General features: G+C 42.7%; 1 protein-coding gene across 1 annotated transcript in view; it reads right to left on the minus strand.

Annotated features, from left to right (window-relative positions):
- The window catches only part of LOC109281486 (uncharacterized), a 37,457-nt gene that overhangs the window by 12,965 nt on the left and 3,972 nt on the right, over positions 1-20,520 (minus strand). The window contains exons 2-5 of the mRNA XM_059723542.1: positions 19,316-19,598; positions 18,908-18,968; positions 9,375-9,573; positions 8,972-9,074 (exon numbers count right to left, since the gene is read on the minus strand). Coding sequence (XP_059579525.1) covers positions 8,972-9,074; positions 9,375-9,573; positions 18,908-18,968; positions 19,316-19,598 — 646 coding nt within the window. The remainder of the gene's footprint in view (positions 1-8,971; positions 9,075-9,374; positions 9,574-18,907; positions 18,969-19,315; positions 19,599-20,520) is intronic.

Genomic DNA, 20,520 nt, shown 5'->3' on the forward strand with positions numbered 1-20,520 from the left:
AAATGAATGCACAATAACCACCATTACTGTGCATGGGTTGTATCCAACCCTACTGTGTAGTAGCAACAAGCTACCGTGCAGCAGTGTCAGCATCATGGTTCATACCTGCCAATACGATATCACCATAGCAACAAGCTATGTCACCGTAGCTTATTGCAGCCACGTTTTTGTCTAGCACAGCCTTAAAAACCTCCCAGGATGGAGACTCTACAACCTCTCTGGGTAACCTGTTTTAATGCTTTATTACCCTCCTAGTAAGAAAGTTTTCCTAATACCCAAACTCCCTTTACTGCAACTTGAGAACATTGCTCCTTGCTCTGTCATTTACCACCACTGAGAACAGTCTAATTCCATGCTCTTTCAAACCTCCCCTCAGGTAGTTAAAGGCTGCTATTAAATTCTCTCTCAATCTTCTCTTCTCTAGACTAAATAAGTCCAGTTCCCTCAACCTCTCTCATAAGGTATATGCCTTGGCCCCCTATTACTGCTTCCTTCCACTGGACTCTCCCCAACTTGTTCACATCCTTTCTGTATTGGGGGGCAGGGGCAAAACTGAACACAGTACTCCAGATGTGGTCTCGGCAGTGCCAAACAGAGAAATAATCACTTCACTTGATCTGCTGGCAATGCATATAGCTCACAGGCCAGATACAGCCTGCAGACTTTTGCCCCAACTCTGGCTACAACAGGACACATTTCTGCAGAAGTAGCCAGTCACCTGGGCAAGAGCCACAGTACTGAAACCCCAACAGCACTGCACAAACGAGCCCAGCACCCCCCCCCCAGATGAATTTGACCCCCTTAAGCTAGGGGATTCTTTACATTGTGGTAGCATCAAGTCTTGGCAAAGATGTTCCCAAGAACATCCTACCCATGCAATTCAAGGAATTCAATTAATTAATTCAAGAAATATCAGTTGCAGATCCAAAACTCATTCAGAGAAAAATTATTTGATATCCCTGAAAGTTAATTTAATTTGTTGGCATGAAAGCCATAAACACAAGATACTTATGTCCTCCTGCTTACAGAGTTTTTGTGGATATATTAATAACATTTAAAAATTAGGTCTTGCCATGATACAGGCTTCGCAGCACATGAAAGATTAATTACAGAATTAGCTAAGTATATTGCAACCAAGAAAATTCCAGTCTGTTTTCATTTGGAAAAATGAACTATTCCTCCTCTATTTGCAGGAAAAGCTCTCTTGTAATCCTAGCACAAATATCTAAAATAAGCATGCATGCCACATTTTGCACATTTTGACCACTGCATTTTTCAACCCAATCTAAAATACAATTTATCTGTAAAAAGAGAGTTGGAGAAATGATCTGCTTATTTGATAGGAAGAAGAGGAACCCTGTTGTTTTAAACATGTTGATGGATACTTCTCTCTCTGAAGTTTTTTCTTCTTCCCAAATCCATTAAAAATGTCCTAAAAGTCACTTGTTCTATGCCTCAACTACAGACCATCATTCTTAACTTTCCTTGGGGCAGTCCTTCCTTAAGAAATGTTTCTGTAGAACTCTCAATCCCAGCTTTATTCTTCACCCACCTTTGGTTCCCCATAGGCCATCTTCAGCCCACAAGAACAAACACCCCTAATGCAAGCTTTTCTCTTGCTAGATTCAAGAAAGAAGACTATTGATGCTAGATCTCCATTGACTTTTGGAGTTAGATAGACCATTTTGTATATACAAATTGCTGCTTCCTCTCCTGGAAGAAGATGGCTAATATCATTACTGATGCCTCCTATTCTTAAGATGTCCTGGGGATAATGTTATAAGCCTTCTTCCCATAAGAAGGAAAGAGAAGAGACACACACACGTGTTGCAGTTGCCAGCTCTACTGAGCATGGGGCAGAAGCATTCCATAAATCCTCATAGAAAAGTCATGCTACAGACCACCATTGTTATTATTGCAAATTATTTTATGCTCTTTATATGTGTGTCTGCACACAAGACAGCTGGCCTGCATGGAGGGTAAACCAAGTTCAACCATACACATGCAATTAGCACATACAAAAATAGATTTCCATGAACAAAACTATTTCTCTAATACACTAGTGTGAATATAGAGCGATCCTATTTATTTCAGTTGAGCTCTACTAGATGAGTGTCATATTAACAAAGAGAACTTAGTATTTCTTGTACTTAATGCAATCCTGCAAGATTGTATTATTGTGCAAAATCCAAATTCTGAAGACAATATTCTCAGCTTCTGACAGAAGGATAAGACTTATTTTCTTCAGTCTCTCTATGCGTTTCCCCATGAAAATAATTTAAATCAATATCTGCCACTGCAGCTTTCATTTTTACTTACTCAGGGTTTTTTTTTTAATCAATTAGGAGATGGATAACTCCCTGAATATTGATCCTCGCTTGTCAGACCTTCTCTGCGTTTACTTATCTTCTATGAGATGAGTTTGTCACTCAGACTTAAGAGGTATAATTTATAAACAAGGAGATATAACTGCATTACAAATGTCTCTTAATTAAATGTTTGTAATATCCAAATGACCAGTCAGGAGTATTTCTTTACAAAGTGGTGTGTTCTGCCTTCCTTAGTCAGGTCCTTACAAAACTCTGTTTTAAGTCACTTAGCAGTAGCACAGATCTCAACTGCTAAGCATGTGAATAAGGGTGAAGTTATATGTTACACTTAGACCATACAAAATCTGTGAAATGTTAAGAGGTGTGCAGTTGCACATTAAGAGTAAATATTGTTTCTTACCTGCACAACTGACTTGCCACTAGAGGGCTGGCAAGCAGGTATGTGGCCAGGAATCAGGACATCTGGGTTCTATGCCTGCACTGGTTGAGGGCTTGGAGCAGTGCATCCTGGGATGCTGGAGGACTGCAAATTTCTCATTTTATTTTCATGGAGCAGACTGAAGTTACCTTAATATAAGCTAGGTAGCACAGCCCAGTGATAACCCATGTCTGAAATGGTATAACTTTGCAACTCACAGGGCACATCCACACATGCAAGCATTTGCACTTGCAGCAGCTCAAATAGAAGCAATGCAAATTTGAGCCAGGGCTTTTTGCCTCAGCGCATGTGCTCAGACATACACTTTGTTGTGGAGCAAATTGTGACACTTGGGGCAAAATAACTCTGCCTGGCTCCTCTCAGATGTGCAGCCAGGGGGAGCTAGAGCCTGGGGCCAGCACCTGTGCTGTCCCCAACAGTATAAAAAGCTGCCCTGTCCTGGCCCCAGCAGTACAAAAGCCTGCCCTGGCCAGCAGCTCAGGGTTACTTGACCTCAGGAGCTTCTGGGGCTCAGGCAATTGGTATCTGGGGACACTAGCCCCTTGTGTCAGCTAGACCGCTGAGGCAGCATCCCAAATTCACTTTTTAAAATACCCCAAAATCCACATTCTTCCACAATTAGAACAAAAGAGAAAGAGAAAGGGGGATTGATCAGATGGGCAATATTTCATTGTTATATTTACAATGTTAAATAAATTTGGAAGCCTATCAGTGTTTCTAGCATCATAATAAAATAAATCCTAAATATCTATATCTTTTAATGTTTGCTTTGGATTTCCTTACCACATGGTGGGTGTGTGATGGGGGATATGGGCGAGTGTGGAGTGATATGGGGAATGTGAGTTACTGTGTGGGTAGGTGTGAGGGGACTGTGCGTGTGGGGGATGCTTGGGGGGGGGTGGGTCACCTGCATGAATGCTGCATGCCCCTGGCAGCTGGTGGGGCATGGCAGCACTGGCAGCAGTGGGAGCATGGTGGCATTGTTAAGTGGGGAGCTCCTGCAGATGCCTCTGGCACTTTCAGCAGTGGGGGGGGAGGGGTGGTGAGCACCAAGCACCCACAGACACCACTGGCAGTGACAGCAGTGGCCAGTGGCGATTGCTGACTGCCCACAGACACCACTGGTGGCGGGGGGGGGGGGGGGGGGGGGGGTGGCAAGTGGCAACTGCCTACAGGCACCACCGACAGTATCAGCAGCACCTTTTTTGAAGGGGTGCGCCACCATGCTCAGGGAGTGCATGTGCACCCCCTACGCATTGCCAATGGTCCCCTGCCCCCCACAGGGCAGAACCCCCCCCCCCCAACATAGCACATAGACTACACTGCCTGCAGGGTCCCAGGCCCTACCATGGGTGACAGCTCCCCCCAAATCCCCCTGCCCTCCCCCCCGGTCTCCAGCCCCCTGCTCATTCCCCTGATCTTCTCCGGACTCCGGAGGCTGCAGATGACCAGGAGAACAAGCAGGAGGCTGGAGAGAATAGAAGAATGAACAGGAGGTTCATTCCCACCACCCCCATTGGTTCTCCCAGCTCCCCATTCATTCCCCCTGCTCCCCATTCATTCTCCCCTCCTGTTCATTCCCCCCACCCTCTGTTCATTCTCTCCGCTTCCTACTTGCTCTCCCAGCCCCCTCATGCTCACCAGCAGTAGCAGAAAATGAGCAGGAGGATGGAGAGAGCAGGGGAAGTCTCCAGCTTGTCTCCAGGGGCTTGTCTCCAGCCTCCTGCTCATCTCCAGCCCTCTGCTTCTTCCCCTGCTTGTCTCCAGCCTTAGAAGTGAGCAGGAGGCTGGAGACTGCCCCTGGAGACATTGTCCTGCTATCTCCAGTGCCCTTCTCCTTCCCCTGCTTCTCTGAGGCTGGAGACAAGCAGGGGAAGAAGCAGGGGACTGGAGACGGCCACGGAGACATTCCCCTGCTGCCTCCAGCCTCAGGAGAGCAGGGGGCAGCAGGGGAATGTTTCCAAGGCTGTCTCCAGCCCCTTACTCATTCCCCTGCTGTCTCCAGTTTCCCAAGGTCCCCTCCCCCCTCCTAAAGCCCCCCAACCCTCTGCTTACCTGACGAAAGCCAGGACCTGGTCCAGGTCTGGGTCCAGGCCCAGGTCCCTGCAGCTTTCACCACTGCCTGCCCAGCACAGGCAGGCAGCATGCTTCAGGAGTGGAGAAAGGGCCCATCATAGAGATGCTCTGGAGGACTGAGCCTCCAGTTGCGTCAGGGTTGCCTCAGGTTTTTTCCCCCCGGATTTTGTTTGTCCCCTGGGGTCTAATTTTCTCCCTGCACTGCAAGTCTGCAGTACAGGGAACATTTTTTCATTCCTGCACGTGCCTCTTGCCCCACCTCAAAAGGGGTTTGAAATGAGGCAAGAGGCACATGCGCTCTCGTCTGGACGTGCCCACCGAGGGTATTTAGTACGAGTTAATAAACTCTAACATGCAGCCACTTTGTGACGGGGGCCTCCCGGGGCCGAGCTCCATGGCCCGCCCGCCTGTCACCGTGACAGCAGGCCTACTCAGGGCCGAGCTCTTCATGGCCCGCCCACCTGTCTCTGGGCAACCGCCCGCTCATCTCACCCGCCACGCCTTTGATGATAATGAGTTCAATTATGATGATAATTAAGCGGGAGGCTGCCCTTCGACTGCCCCGATGCCCAGGGGTGCTCTGTGGCTCCGACCTCCCCTTGCAGCTCCCCCTTACCTCCAGGTCATACACAGCAGCCCTAAGGCCAGGCGATGTTGCTGCCTGACCCCCTGCAGCCAAACTGCCTGGTTTATATAGGCCTCCAAAATGGCTGCCGCGATCAGGCACCTGGAGGCTGCCAGCTCCAGGCCCTTAAAGTGGCAGGAGCACCCTGTGCTCCGCCACACACTTGTATTTTAAGTGCCTTTAGTATGGTCTAAATGCAATGTGCAACTTCACTGTAAGTGGAACACTCACTGATGCCAATCAGTGTTAAAAAAAAGCAACAGGAAGAAAAACCAGAGATTTGGGGCCAGTTTGAAAAGAGCCTGTGTTTTGCAAAAACAGAGACAAAATATTCTTAGTCATCATTGGATAAATGCACACAATACAAAGCACTTGCTGCGTACACCTGCACTAATATGAAACTGAATTAAAAGACAACTTTGCATTCAGTTTCATGCCTTCATTTTCCATGATCATCTGTGCATGCAATCATCCCTGGCAAAGAGTGAATTTCGATATGGAATATTAATTGAAAGCCAATTTTAAACTGTACATGTGCTCATAAATTCTTAATTATAGTAATTTCACCCCACTGAGGGAACAGAAACAATACTGAGACTTCCTAACCTTGCACTAATTCATAAATGAATTACATTCTACAAATTATTTACGGAATACTTTGGAATAATCAAGAGATGTACAGATATTAAAATCTCTTCACAAGAAAAAAAATGAAGCAGCAAAAGTCACTGAATAAATGTTATTGTTTATCCAGCAGCTCTATTGGCATTCAGATCCATACTTTTACATGGGGAATTCTAAATCTAAGCAGGCATCATAGAATATTCTCAGGAGTTACTATGAAAGTTTATTAGCAAAACAACATAAATTTCCAATGGTTAATGCACATGGCAGCCATTCCTGTACTGGATACAAGGAAAAGGTAGAGTAGTGTTGCACCTTAGACACTATTAGGCTCACAGAGGCACAAGGTCCAAGGTAACAACTTACTTTGTCAGATGCTAGGAATGAACTGGCAAAGGAAAGTTTATATAGATATAGATAGGAAGGAAAGGGTCAAGGGGAAGGGGCATTGCTAAGGGAGGCATAGGAGAATTGATTAGATCAATTAAGGGCCATGTCACACGTTACATCTAGAAGATGTTAACCGCACTTAAAATGCAGTGTGGTTAACAGCACTTAAAAGCAGCTGTACATTCAAGCAGTGAAATACGTGCTAAGGGTAGCAAAGTTATGACTTTTAATGGGAGGAGTATTTCCAGATTGCATTAAGTAGCACCTCTTCAGCTACTGTTGGACCATTCCACAGAGATTATATGTACAATCCCTGGTGATAAGGCCCTAAAATAGTCTCTCTGTACTTGAGACAGAGACAAATTATCTTTAGGGCTGTTTATCAGGTGCGTTTCTTGAGCACTAAATTAATGTGAAAAAAATTAAAAGTGGAACCACCCCTATGATTAAATTCTGTTCTCACTGAAATCTATATGAAATTCCTTGGACAAAATCCTAGTCCCAATGAAGTATTGCCACTGGCTTCAGTGGGGCCAGGGTTTCTCCCACACATGCTACACTGAAACCAGGATTTACCTCTTAATGGGTATCAGTCTAAATGGTCAGTCATTAAAAAATGTGTAACCCTCTGGAAGCTTGGATTTCCCATATTCTAGTACATTTAAGCTAAAATACAGACTTGACAAAAATACTTTTATCCCAGTAAATTTATATACATTCACTCTGCTGTACTCAGCATTTCAACATTTATAGAGTGCCATTTCTAGGGAAATAAATTACTACAATTACAAAAAGCAAAGATTCACCTCTGGGTGATTTGGAGAAACAAAGGCATGGAATGCACACCACGGTGGTAACTCTAAACAGTATGTTTACTAAATCATTTCTATATATCCAAGTTTTCAGGCTGCATGAAATCACTAAAGAATATAATCAGAACCCTAAACTATCTGGTCTCATTCAGTTTTTCTTCCCTGATTTCATTGGATTTCTGTGTTGCATCCCTAAACCTTTTGGTCTTAGACACATAAGGCATGCAATTACTGGCTTCCACTACTGTGGTATCTAGACAGAAAGACTGAGTGACATGGTCAAGGTTAAACAGAAGCCTTTAGCAGAGCAAGAAAACAAACCTGAGGGTCCCAAGTTCCCTAATCACTAGACCATCCCTGCTGTCTTATTATAGTGCTTACAAGGCACCTTTGCCTTGTAAGGCTTGGGAGCTTGTGTAACTAGTGCACAAGCTCCCAATCTCTCCCAACTATTAAAGGCCCTCCTGCAACTCTGTGGAAAAGATTTACCTCTGCCAGGTGAGGAATGGAGCTGGTAGGATGCCATGCCAGAAACGGAACGTGGCAAAAGTGAAACTGCAGTGGGCGGAGACGCCTCGATAAAAAAAAAAGAAAAAATGGCTGAGCCGGAAGGAGCCAGAACCAGCTCCCATGTCAGCATGGGTGCACTTTGTGGTAGCGTGCTGGGGCCAATTGGTTGGCTGGACCCCTGGAGCCGGGATAAAAAGCCTGGCAGGAGACCAAATGAGAGGACTGGAAGTGAGGTCCATGACCGGCCCAGAGGGGCCAGATCTGGAACCTGGTCCCAGTGCAGGGACCTGGTGGCTGCCCCAGGAAGGGGCTTTTGCAAGAACTCAGGGCCAGAGAGGGCCCAAGGACATACCTACAGAATCCTTGTGGATACCAGACATCCACAGCATGGACTGGATCCTGGCAGGACCAAGTAGGATGAGGATCAATAAATGACTGACCCATGGCAAGTACACAGCCCAAGTAGGGAGCAAGATGCTGGGGACAGGACAGCACCAGATCAGGAAGATGCATAGATGAGGCAAAAGGATGGTAGGGAGCACTCGGACCAAATAACATTCCAATCCTTCTACCACAAATTTAAAGGTCTGAAGCACCAAGGTGCACTATATACCAGTTCGGACAGTTCAGGCAATAACATCTTTGGTTGGCGTTAGGCGGGGTGTTGGGGAGGTGGAGCCCCAAGCAGGAAGAACAACTGGGATGACCGAAGGCACCAGGAGGAATGGAACAGACCATCTTTCTCCCAATTAAAATTACTTTTCCAAAGACATGGCAGGAAAGACCCCATGGGAGACTGACCAAAGTCCCTCTACTAACATATCTGTTTCTTCCCTAAATTGATGGCAAAGTCAGAGAGGACCCCACATACTCGACACAGGTGGACAGCATGGGAGACTACAAAACACACAGGAGGTGGAAGAGCAGAAGGAAGAAGATGGTGAAGAACAGGAGACTCCTGAATCGGATAAGAATGGAATTGCACTGATGTGGCGCACTAGGTGTACCATAAAGCAAGTGTTTTTTCCCTGCTATATTGCTTCTTATCCTGAGAAAACTTTATTTCCATATTGGCCCAGCTAATGAATCTAGGGAAAACAGTTACCACCCCTGCCCCCCCCCCCCCATGTAGAATCAAGTGTTTCAGTCCCTTCTGTCCTCTTACCTCTGATCCAGTAGAGCTTTGCCATCCAGAATCACAGAGGATCTTCCTTCCCCTCTATGCCTCTGTATCAGTCCTTTGAAAGGGAGTATGCTGAATCCTACCCCTAGGGGAAAACACAGTACCAATATTAAAAAAATAAAGGAGCTTGATCTTAAAATAATCCAGATTTATCTCAAACCAGTTTTGGCCACTTTGAAACTGGTTTAAACCAGTTACTGATCACTTAAACCAGTTTGTGTGTAATATTTGTCCCTAGCTTAATGAACACACCCTTTCCTCACAAAAGGTTGAGCCTATAAACCAAATTTTCTGCATAATGTAAGACCAATAAGACACCTTGTTGTGCACTGCTAATTGTTACTTTTTATATGCAATTTCTTACATCAGTTCTTAATAGCTATACCTTCTTCCCATTGCTGGAGATGAAGTACATTCAGTCCACCATAACAGCTCCAAAAAGAGGGTTTATTTCTTTTGTCCACAAAGATAGAATTATTTCTATACTTTCTTATTTTCTTTCCTGCTGTAAACTTATACCGTTTCATAAAGGGAGCTGTGTAGTTTTTCTTGATGCAGATAGCTAGCTTCATATAAAGATAGCACTAGAAAAGAAATAATCACAACTTGAAAGGATATAAAGATTGTGCTGCCTGAAATGCACTTCACACTAAAACATTCCTCTAGCTTTAAATTCATATATGACTCATCAGTGGCCATTGACTCTTATTTTCAAATGAGAAGTGAAGTGAATTTCTAAAGGGTTTTTCCTCCCTTCTCTCTCAGATGGCTGATTCTATAAACCAAAGATCTAGGAATGCCTCTCAGTGGAAAAAGCATGTCATAGCAGAAGCCTCAAATCTAGCTGCTAGACTAAGATTTTTCTGCAGAGAAACATTCCAGAAACATGACGATTACAAAAAGAGAACAAAATCAGATATATGGAGGAGCTTAGATTATACACTTATGTAAAGTTAAATGGAAGGAAAAAACAGCTATGAAAAATTATGTATCTGTCAGAATAGTGATGGATTGCTTGCAATGACAGAGTAACAGAATCTTACCTATTTCTTAATTAAAATTATGTTAGAGTCTATGCATAAAGATTTCTCTCGTTTTTTAAAACAAGAATGATATATTCAACAATAATATATTTAAAAAATATTAATTACTCATTAAATGAAGACTTGATTATTGTTCATTAAAATGTGTGCCCTAATTATTTAAAGATATGATTTTTTTTCAGGTCAGAAGAAGTTTCTTGCAAATATAACAATCCTAAACCTGAAATAATTAGTTGTGGGAAATAAAGAAAAAAAATATTTAAAAAAACCCCTCTCATTGATTTGAATAAGAAATTTGGGTTTTTGAGCCTAACATAGTACCCCCAAACTACTGGCCAAAATGGCAGCTACAATCACTTCATAAATAGAGCATGTCAGCCACAGACTGGAAGAACACTAGCTGACACAGTATTCCTGCTCTCCCATCTTCTTTCCATGGGCCAGGGTAACACAGAACACTGTGGGATACTGGAAGAAAGAAACTTCTCCTGCTGCAAACCATCAAGCATATAGAATAGGAAGCACTTTGTCTTAAAGCCCTTCTAAATAGGACTTACTTTCTTCAAGATTACTTTTGGAGCACATAGCAGTCTTAGGAGCACTTAAAAGTGTATATCTGTGCAACTCACCATTTGAAACACTTCAAAATGTCATGCCTGTCCACACTTAAGACTAAATTGCAAGGTTGGGTCTTCAAAGGTGAAATCACATCAACTAGCCTAACCTGTATATAACAGAAGGCAAGACCCACTCAGAAACATCATAAACATCCCCATAAGCACTGGAACATTAATTTACTGCACAAATCTACAGATACCATTAAATGCAGTGCTATAAGACCTATTAAATTCAAATAGATCAGTGGTTTTTTTAAGGGAAATGCCATGCTCCATACCTGCTAAAAAGGCCTGTTTATCAACCTGACCTTCCATATTTCTCAAGGGGTAATCATACGTCCTTTACCTCAACCTAATGAGCAAATTAGTTATAATGAAAATGACAACAGCAGCACTGCAGTAGAACCCCATTAAGCAGAGATTTGTTACCAGTGGGGTCTGTCTATTGCATAGGCTTTCTTTTTCTTTCCTCCCTCCTACATCTAGCTATTATCAGCCAAGATGCTTCTGTTAATGAATCCAGTATACAACTTACACTACTGGGCCAAAACATTCCCAGGGAAGTTTGAGTCCTAGCACAGTTGTGACTTGGTACAAGCAGAGTTGTGGAGTTGCTCATGTGTGACCTGTAAGTGGGCATAGTAAGGAAAAGCTTCAGCTTCTGTCTGAGGTGGAAGAGAGACAGGAGAACCATTTTCTTTTTGTAGGTTTCCCTTTTCTATATATGCTTATAAGGAATACCAACTGCTGGGTTGATGAGTGCTTTAAAGTGAGGAGTGTAATAAGGGGCCAAATATCATAAATTCTGTGGAACTAGAAATATGGCCCGAGAATCAAATATAATGCTCAAATGTTGTGGCGTAGAAAGCTGCAAACAAAACTAAACTTGCTATCATACACGATCCTTTCTTCTATATGCACCATACCCTACCCATCATTCCTGCCCTAGATTGCTTTCCCAAAAGGAAGGAGTAAAAGCTTTCCTTGATCTCAGGGTGGGATTTGTATCCCTTGGGTCAGAGGGAACAGACATTTTGCTGCAGGTTTAGTCAGCAGTTCATGATTCCTGGTGTTTGTCCGGATTTCTCAGGCCCTCATAACTGTGAGGGTAACTGTGGGTGCATCTACAAATGCAATTAATGTGACTGAATAAACTCTGATACAATTGCAGCCAGAGTAAACTAATCCTGACCTCACCATCTACATATGCATTTAAGAGCAGTAATTTACTCCACCATTGGATAGTACCTGTGTCTGACATAACTATCCTTTGCCAGAGTAAATTAATCTATTGCACCCTAATTGCAGCACACACGTAGACAGTGACACTTTACTGAGCAATCCAGTACACATGTAGATACACAGTGTAGATATTAAATGGCACAAATAACCCACAGAAACCACCATCATGAAGGTGCCACTGAGCAGACTGGAGGAGGAACAGACAGATGTATCTTGATAAAACAGACTATTTAAAACTATAAATGCAATAGCTGCTGTTGTTAGATTACCCTTGAAGTGAAAGGTACTAATAGATTATTACTCTGATTTACAATAAAATAATTACAATAATTATTTCTATCCAAATGCATAAGTTAAACCAGGTTTGGGCAGCTGAGAGACTCTTTTCATGATAGCTCAGGAGGGAGTGGTGGCCTGGAGCCAAAGGGACAAACTGAAACAGACATTTCTTCAGATGTTGCAAGCCAATACTCCACTGAACAAATCTACAGAGATTTACAGTCTCTGGGGATCTGACCCACAGAGTGACCCTGATGCTTCAGGCAAAAGTGTCTCTCTAATGCTACCTGTTGCTGCTTCTGAGACACTGCAATTGGCTGTTCAAACAAACACCTTATGTTCCTGGGAAGTCACAGACCCTCTTTCAGCCACAGTTTGTACCAGCAGCCTGGTAGGACATGCCAGTGCAAGGTGGTATAGGGTAAGGCCAGATGAGCATCATGTGGACACCTGTAGTCTGAATTAAAAGTGGCTCCAGTCCAAATTAACTAATCCTCATTGAATGAGGATTAAAATTAAAGTAGACCAGGGCAGTCTGAATTACGCAATTTAAGCAGTATTAATTAACATCCATCTATCTGTCTATCTATTTATCTGGCATTGCTTTTAGGAAAATAATCCTTAGGAACTCAGATAAGCAGATAAACATTTCAAATAATCAATCCCTTCAAGGAAAACTCAACTGGGTTTTTGCACAAGAGTCTATCAGAGGCACAAAGCAACACCTTTATAAATTCAAATGTGTCCACAACGTCTCATGATGACCAAGTATCAGGTCAATTGCACAGCACTTTAGATAACTGCAACAGTGTAGCAGTGCTAAGCAGGCTTATTATCACCACTTAATTACTTCCAACTTCTGTTGGGGGTCCGTCAAGCTTATGGACTGTGTATAGCCAGTGCCCCCTGCTGTGATGGTCAGTGATCATCTATTAACCCTTAATTGGACTTGAAATTTGATTCAAACTGTTTGATGCAGTTAACAGTTAGAAAATGTTGAGCATGTCTACAAACAGCCATTCATTCCACACTAAAGAAATGTCTACATTGTGACCCTAGCGTTCTGAGGAAGGAACATTCCTGAATATATTTGCTCTTGCACACACGCCAAACCCAAAACTGTGGCAGTAAAGTCACCACAGGTTTGTCTCTGTGACCACTTTCAAACATACTGGAGACATAGGGCTCAAGAACAGTCACAAGAAAGTGCCTTTGGAGTGGCTTCTGTTATGATGAAGTGGGGACATGGGCTGTCAGTCCAAGGATCAGGAATTGTCATAGAGAGTAATAAGGTCAAGCCAGCTATCCATCCAGATCTGTAGCCTCAGGTTGTGATAAAATCAGGGTCAAGGCATACTGTGTAGGTCATATCTGGAAGTCCAAACAGAAGTACTTGGGGACAAGCAGGCCAGGAACAGGACAGTCTAGGATGGGAACCAGAAGGCATAGTAGTAGGAGCAAAAACAGGCAGGCACTGGGAAGGGATCCAAACAGGAGTGAGGTGTGGGTTCAGGATAGGGAAGGTGCAGGTAGGAGCTAGGCTAGGCATATATGCAAGCAGGAATGTAGGCAAGGATCAAGGCAAAGCTTAGGTCAGGCAAGGTTTGGGTGGGAGTTAGGTCAGCAGGATTCCAGGTAGGTCAGGAGACATAATCAAATGATCTGTCACTCAGGAAAAAATTTGCTGTCTAGCCTGAAAGCCTGTGGGGGCAGGCTGTCTTCCTTGGAGCCCTGGGGATGACTCAGCCAAGCACCCTGATTACCACTAGTCATTACTGTGATTACGCAGCTGGGCCTAGGTGCCTTAAGGCTTCACTACAACATTTCTGGGCCTGGTATGCATGGCCAGGACTTACTTGGAAACATTCCTCCCCAAGAACACTAGGGACAAAGTGTGGACATACAATAAGTGTCTTATTTTATCCACTGTGGAAATAGATCAAGTCAAACAGTGAAAAGGCACTTTATGGGCATGTCTACACAAGATAATAACTGTGCAGCAACCTGATGCTACTGAGCAATAGCGTTGCCTGGCAAAAACCGTGACACACTGCTACTGCACAGTAGTATTGGGCTACTCTGCCTTTTTTTGTGATGCTACTGCATTCTCCAGAGCTACTGCACATTTATTTAGTACTTGTTTATACAAGTAGTAAATAAGTGTGCAGTAATGACTGTACAATAACGTCTGATGGAGATGCGCCCCTTGTGTCAAATAGGCATGCCCACCTCAAAAAAAAAAGACATTGTACTTTACATTTATACCTAATCATGTTTGCAATAACTTCTGCATCTTTACAACCCCTGGTCAATTAGGTTGTGTCAGAACAGGACCTGGAGGGGTTCACTAACTGATGTTCAAAATGCCTTTGCAGTTTGGGTGATAGAGACCAGTAGTGATGCATACGGGATGCAAGTGCACCCCCTGTCAGGCCATGCTCCCTGTTTAGCCAGCAGGCAGCCAGCCAGGCAGGCAGGAGTGCTAGTACCCTACCTACGAGTGCCAGCCAGCAAGCAGGGCCGCCAGCAACCACGCCACTTCCGGAAGCATCTGCAGGACTTCTGGAAGTGGCACAACCACTTCTTGGTGATTGCAATAGTCCATGGGAGACCCCTGCCCCCCAGTCAGTCACTGACTGGTGTCGGGGGGGGGGGGGGAGGGGGAGGGGCATGTCCCCCCCTGACTCAAGAGGCACCAGTCACCCATGACAGAGACTGGCCAATTTAAACACCAGAACTCCTGGCTGTGAAGAAACCCTGCTATACAGATTCACCAACAACCTCAGTTAAACATGAAACTCCATTAAACATGGTTTATCTCTGTCTACACTGACTGCAGAGTTGTGTTTAATGACAGACTAGTTAACTTTTCAAGATTAATTCTAATATGACCTGTGTCTCCTTCTATAGCTTGTTTGGGTTTTTTTAATTATTATTTCACCCTTGGGATAATCTGGCCTTCATACACATTTTTGTTACTGTTAGTTCTTCATAGCCACTATACCCAGGGGAAAGTTAGATGGCTATAAGAAAAGTTATTATTGACTTGTCACCTAAACATATTTGATAGGCAAACCATTGAGGAGCACAAATGTGAAATCTAAAATGTTAATTTTACAGAGTCTGTTTTCCAAGTATTCCTTTGCATTAACGCTTGCAAGATGATGGCTTTTTAATGTTTAATGTTTTAATGCTTTTCAATCCAATCTAGTTTCATACCACAAGTCTTTCTGAAACGTCTGCACTAAAACTAGACACAATCAGAAAATAGCTTCTGAGTCAGTAGCTATGAGATCAATAAAAGAATCTAAGTCATAATCAATGCCAATTCAGTTCAATGCAGCCTTACCAAAGGTAGAATTAAGATAATTAGAAAAGAGAGTTAAAAAAAAAAAAAAAAAAAAAATCAGCTTTTTCTCCTTCTTTGCAATGTAGTTCACAGCCATTTCATATTAATTTAGTAATTGGTTTTTCAGTCTAATTTCCTTATATATTCCTTAGGTTGCAACAGAAATGTCTCAGTTTTTCCAAATGTTGACCTTGCTGATTTATTTAAACAATGTGACTTCGCTTTATAATGATACACTTGAATTCATTAGATAAATAAATAATTGCATTTGGCATGTGCAATGAATTTCCGTCAAGCAAAAATCACCTGGCTTTCTCTTAACTTCTGTAATAAAGAAGCCGGGCAATTAGAATATTACCTCTACCCCTCTCTCTTTCCACCTCCCTTAAATGTTCTATTTATTATGGTATTGTCACAACCCAAAGTTGTGATTTTTGTTTTGTGTGCGCTCTGGCACTGCTAAATTATTTTCCCGCCAAATTTGTAGCTTTCTTTGCAGTGTGCATTTCTTTTTGCATCTGAGAAATGCTCGTTGCAAAGAGTTCCAGCCATTTGTATGATAATTCGAGCCCCATTATTGGCTCATGTGAAATTATTCACACGTGGCGGCTAGTGATTGGCTTGCTAGCCGTATAAAAAGCTTGAGTGGTTTCTGCCCAAGTTGGAGGACTCCACGAACACCAGGAGGAGGGATCTTCATGCTGTGTGAAGATCTCTAAGCGCTGCAGAACCTATCAGACCCAGCGCATTTCAAGCAGGCAACAGAGGTCTGATCAGCCTCTAGCCTCTCCCCGTCGCCGTTTGCAATCCTCGACGTATCCCTTTCCCTGAGCGCAAAAGGATCCACGGAGCCTCAACCACTCCGTGGGAGAGACCCGAGCTTGTCGTAGTCCTCAAACGAGGATTTAATTGGAGCTGTGCCTGGAAAACTGTCCAGCCTACACCGCGACCATCTTCGGTGTAAGTAAACAATCTTGAATCAACCACTAAGTGTCCATAACTAATTCTAGCGCGTCGCCTGTTTTCTCCGATCCAGCATGCCCGGGCTGCTGGCCACAGCCCGCGCGGTTCGAAAAAGGGCCCGGATCGCCCCCGGCCAGCACAGGTATATTGTTAAAAAACTTAGCCTGCCAATAATGAACAACTAAATCAATGTCAATCACTAAATCAATCCATTTGTGATTGTCCAATCATAAATGCAGTTACATCACCTCACTTAAAAAGTATACTTGGCACACGTTAGGTGCCAAGTATGTATGTATATAGGTGAAATACCCACATAATTGCTTGGTGCCAAAAGTTTCAGCATGCCCATTGCAAACAGTAGATATGACACTATAACAATATGGATTAACATGTCTGGTGTAAGCTTGCTGTTATTAATTAGATATGCTCTGGGCAAGAACCCTTGGCAATCAGAAAAGTCAAAATACAATTTATTGATACAGCTAGTCAGTTTTGTGATTAACTGATTGATACCCTACCTTCACACAGTAAAGAGCCAAATCAACCATATGCTCTCTAAAAGTAAATTACTACACATTGAAATATCTTAATAAAATAAGTTTGTTTTTCTAATTTAAATTGCTCAGCACGTTATCTATGGAAGACATTCTGAAGGGTCCATACAGACAATCTATTATTTATAACCAGCTAATAAAATCTAATGTTATTTAATTAAGTCCTGACCAATGACAATGGGTGGTCATTAAGAATGTGCAAAGTCAATACATAGTATAGCTATGGAATCCCTTATATAAATATAAGTACGTACTGACAAATACAGCAAAACATTGTCTCACAAAAGAGAAGGTTTTTCTACGCAATACTTAAGAAATACCTTTGAATCTAGGCTCTGTTCCTCTGAGACAAATTTCTGTTACTTACCTGTGACTTGCAGATCAAGCCTCAAAATCCAGAGTCAAATAGAAAGTTTGCAGACAAATTGCTTAATAATAATAATGGTAACCAGGGTTCTCTACTTGCTTGAATGCTTCCTGAATCTGAATACTATTCTGTTTCTCTGTTACAACTGATTTTCTTCAAACTCACTCCCACTGAACTGTCTTCTCTTTACATTTGTTTCTTTAAAAGGATGATCTAACTTCCTGTGGATTTTCCTGAAGCAAAGTTTAATTTACGACTTCGTAAAGGAAGTAATACTAACCCTGAGCATAACCTAAAGTGCATGTTTTGACATAAAAGCAAATTCAGAATTTTTTATTCAAGGAAAGCTCCCAAGCATTTCATCGGATTTTTTCCCCCAAGTAAAAACTGAAAGAACTATAGAATTGTGTGCCAAAAGTGGACAACTTAGAACATGTAAATGGTTGTGTATGATTCTACGCTCTGCGTTAGAGAGAATTAGGTAGCACTGGTTGCATTTCTTCAATAAAAATTATACATTGGAAAATATGACATTTTCTGCAAGTAACATTTATTTTGCTGTGGAAACTGAAATGAAAAATTTCATTGCAAATCAACATGTCTAAACAATACATTTAATATTGCTTGGTCATTTCAAGTAAAACGTTTCATTTATATTTCAAATGATCATTTAGTTTTAGTTATTAAAACAAAACACTTTTGATTTTACATCTTGGTATGGATATTTTGAGACCTCTTTCTATCAGTTGCTTTTCCATGGCTAAACAAAAATGAAAAATGGATTGAAAAAATAGGAGAAAGTGAAAAGAAACCTGCCTCTTTTACTTTATTTTTTTGCAACTGGGTATTATTGGGGAAATTTTCCACAAAAAGTGGATGGGGAGATTCTAGTTTTTATATTTTTAGCTGAAAAAAGTGAAGTAAAAAAAGTGGAAGAGAGACTATTTCCTTTTATTTTTTTTTCTCATTTTAATTAAATATTTTTAACTTTTTCCAGTGCCATAAAGGTAAAAACATAGGAAGGTATTTTTCTTCCTACTTTCTCAGTGTTTAAATTTCTTCCTCCTACTCCCTTAGGTTTCTTCACTGAGGAAAAAAAGGGTGGAAAAGTAAAAAAGGAATAGAAAAAAATCCCCAAGCCTAAATCAAAATTCAGATTCTCAGTTTCTAAAAACTTAAGGTGAGAAAACATTTTAAGTGAAACCAAAATGAAAAATTGTCATTTTAAATACTTACATTTTCCACTTAATTTCTAGACGTTTCAGGGAAAAACTGAGCAAAGTGGATTTGCCAAGATTAATAACAGAAGATATTAAGTAAAGAAAAGGAAATGAAACAAAGAGGATCCCTTTCAAGGAGCTTTATTTGACCAGTTCCAGGACACTGTCTTTTCTCAGAGATATCAACTATCGTATGAGATCCTTTCCATTACAACCAGGTCCATTTGACCCATATTTCTTTTTTGGAAACATTTCTTCTCATGCAATTGTAGCAAACTTACCTTTTGAACTCTGGATGAGTGCTGGGCTTGAGATTCTGCAATTCCAATTGGTGGAGCCCATCTGCCAATCAGAAGCAAGCCAGAGTAAGCAAGACTACACCATTTCCCTGAAGAGAGGGAGCAAGGCGCAGTCTGGACCTGGTTCAAGGCTTTGCCCTGCTAAATAGCAAAGTGAACATGTCCTCATGAACCTGTTCTGTTGAGAGTACTTAAATATAGGCGATATACAGGTTTGTATTAAACAGAAAGACAATCTACATTTGATATTATTTTAAAGTAACTTGGAAAGCTAAAGGCTGACTGATTTAAAGGATTAGTAATTGTATATTTCTTTTATTTTACTGTTTCTAAATGAACCCCTGTTTGTAGCAAATGTAACCCTGGGTGCGACACTACATGCGCCCTCACCTGAATAATGGGATCCTAGGGTACCCAGTAGCCAGTAGCCCTGCCTGTGTCCCTGCACGTGGTCTGTGGACGCTCCCTGGCACTGGTGTCCATCTCTGTGCTCCTGGGGTCTCTGAGCAGCAAGCAGCAGCTCCTCTGCAGTTCCTGCAAGACAGCCTTCCCCTGCCTTTGCCCCCCTTCCCTGGTTCTGCTGTGAGCAGTGTCTGGGCTGCAGGCTGTAGCAACCCTCCTGCCCCACACAGCCCCACAGCCCCAGCAAATGCAGCGCCACCCTCGGCTCTGCCTGCCCCTGGGGCCCCTCACCCCTCAAGGAAACTGGGGCAGACTCCAGCAGTCCCCACCCCAGCTCTGCTATGCTCACCCAGTCACACCGGCTGCAGTCAGGTCTCTTCAGACTTGGATTCTCCACACCAGCAGTCCCTGCCTGCTCCTGCTGCTGCAGCTTCTCCACTCTGCTCCTGCAGGCCTCTCTCAGGGGCTCTCCGAGGGACCACCGTGCTGAGACTCTCAATCTGGTCTCCAGCCTGTCCCTCAGTCCCCTCTCTCTTGTTCTCTCCCGCGGGAAAAACTGCTTCCCCTTTTATCCAAGCCTCTCAGCCAATCCCAGCTCAGGGCCCTTCCCGGGCTTTTGCCAAGGGCTCTCTTTCAAAACTGTGCTGGGGTTACATCACCCCACCCACTTCCAACAGGGCTGCTCCCAAACAGCTTCACTTGCCCTCAGAGTCTACAGTGTCCCCTCAGGGACAAACTCTGTCTCTCTGCCAGGCAGCTCTTCCCCTTCTGTTCAGGTGGGTCCATTTTTTAGAGGCTGCTACACAAGCAAAAGGTTTATGAGTAAAAAGTAACATAAAATGAACTCCTGTTTGTAGCAAGTAAAAGTTTAATGAGTAAAAAGTAACATAAAAACTGCAAAATTAGTTGAAAATGTTAGGTCTGTTTTTAATCCCACAATGCATCTCCTCAGGAAAGAGACAAGCAATTCATTGGGTATGGAAATTAAATGGTCTGTCCCTTACTGCCTTACAGTATTGCTTTAAATTGAACTGGGTAACAAGTGTGTATATGTTGCTCTAAACACAGCACAAATGATTATGTTTTACAAAAAGGGTTCAATCTGCAGTCACATTCCTAAAATGTAGCCTTAAGGTCAACAGGAAATATACTGGCTCATGGTCTGTTAATGGTATGAATTTTATACAGTAATT

Source organism: Alligator mississippiensis, chromosome 3 (genome assembly GCF_030867095.1).
Source record: "Alligator mississippiensis isolate rAllMis1 chromosome 3, rAllMis1, whole genome shotgun sequence".
Lineage (NCBI taxonomy): Eukaryota > Metazoa > Chordata > Crocodylia > Alligatoridae > Alligator > Alligator mississippiensis.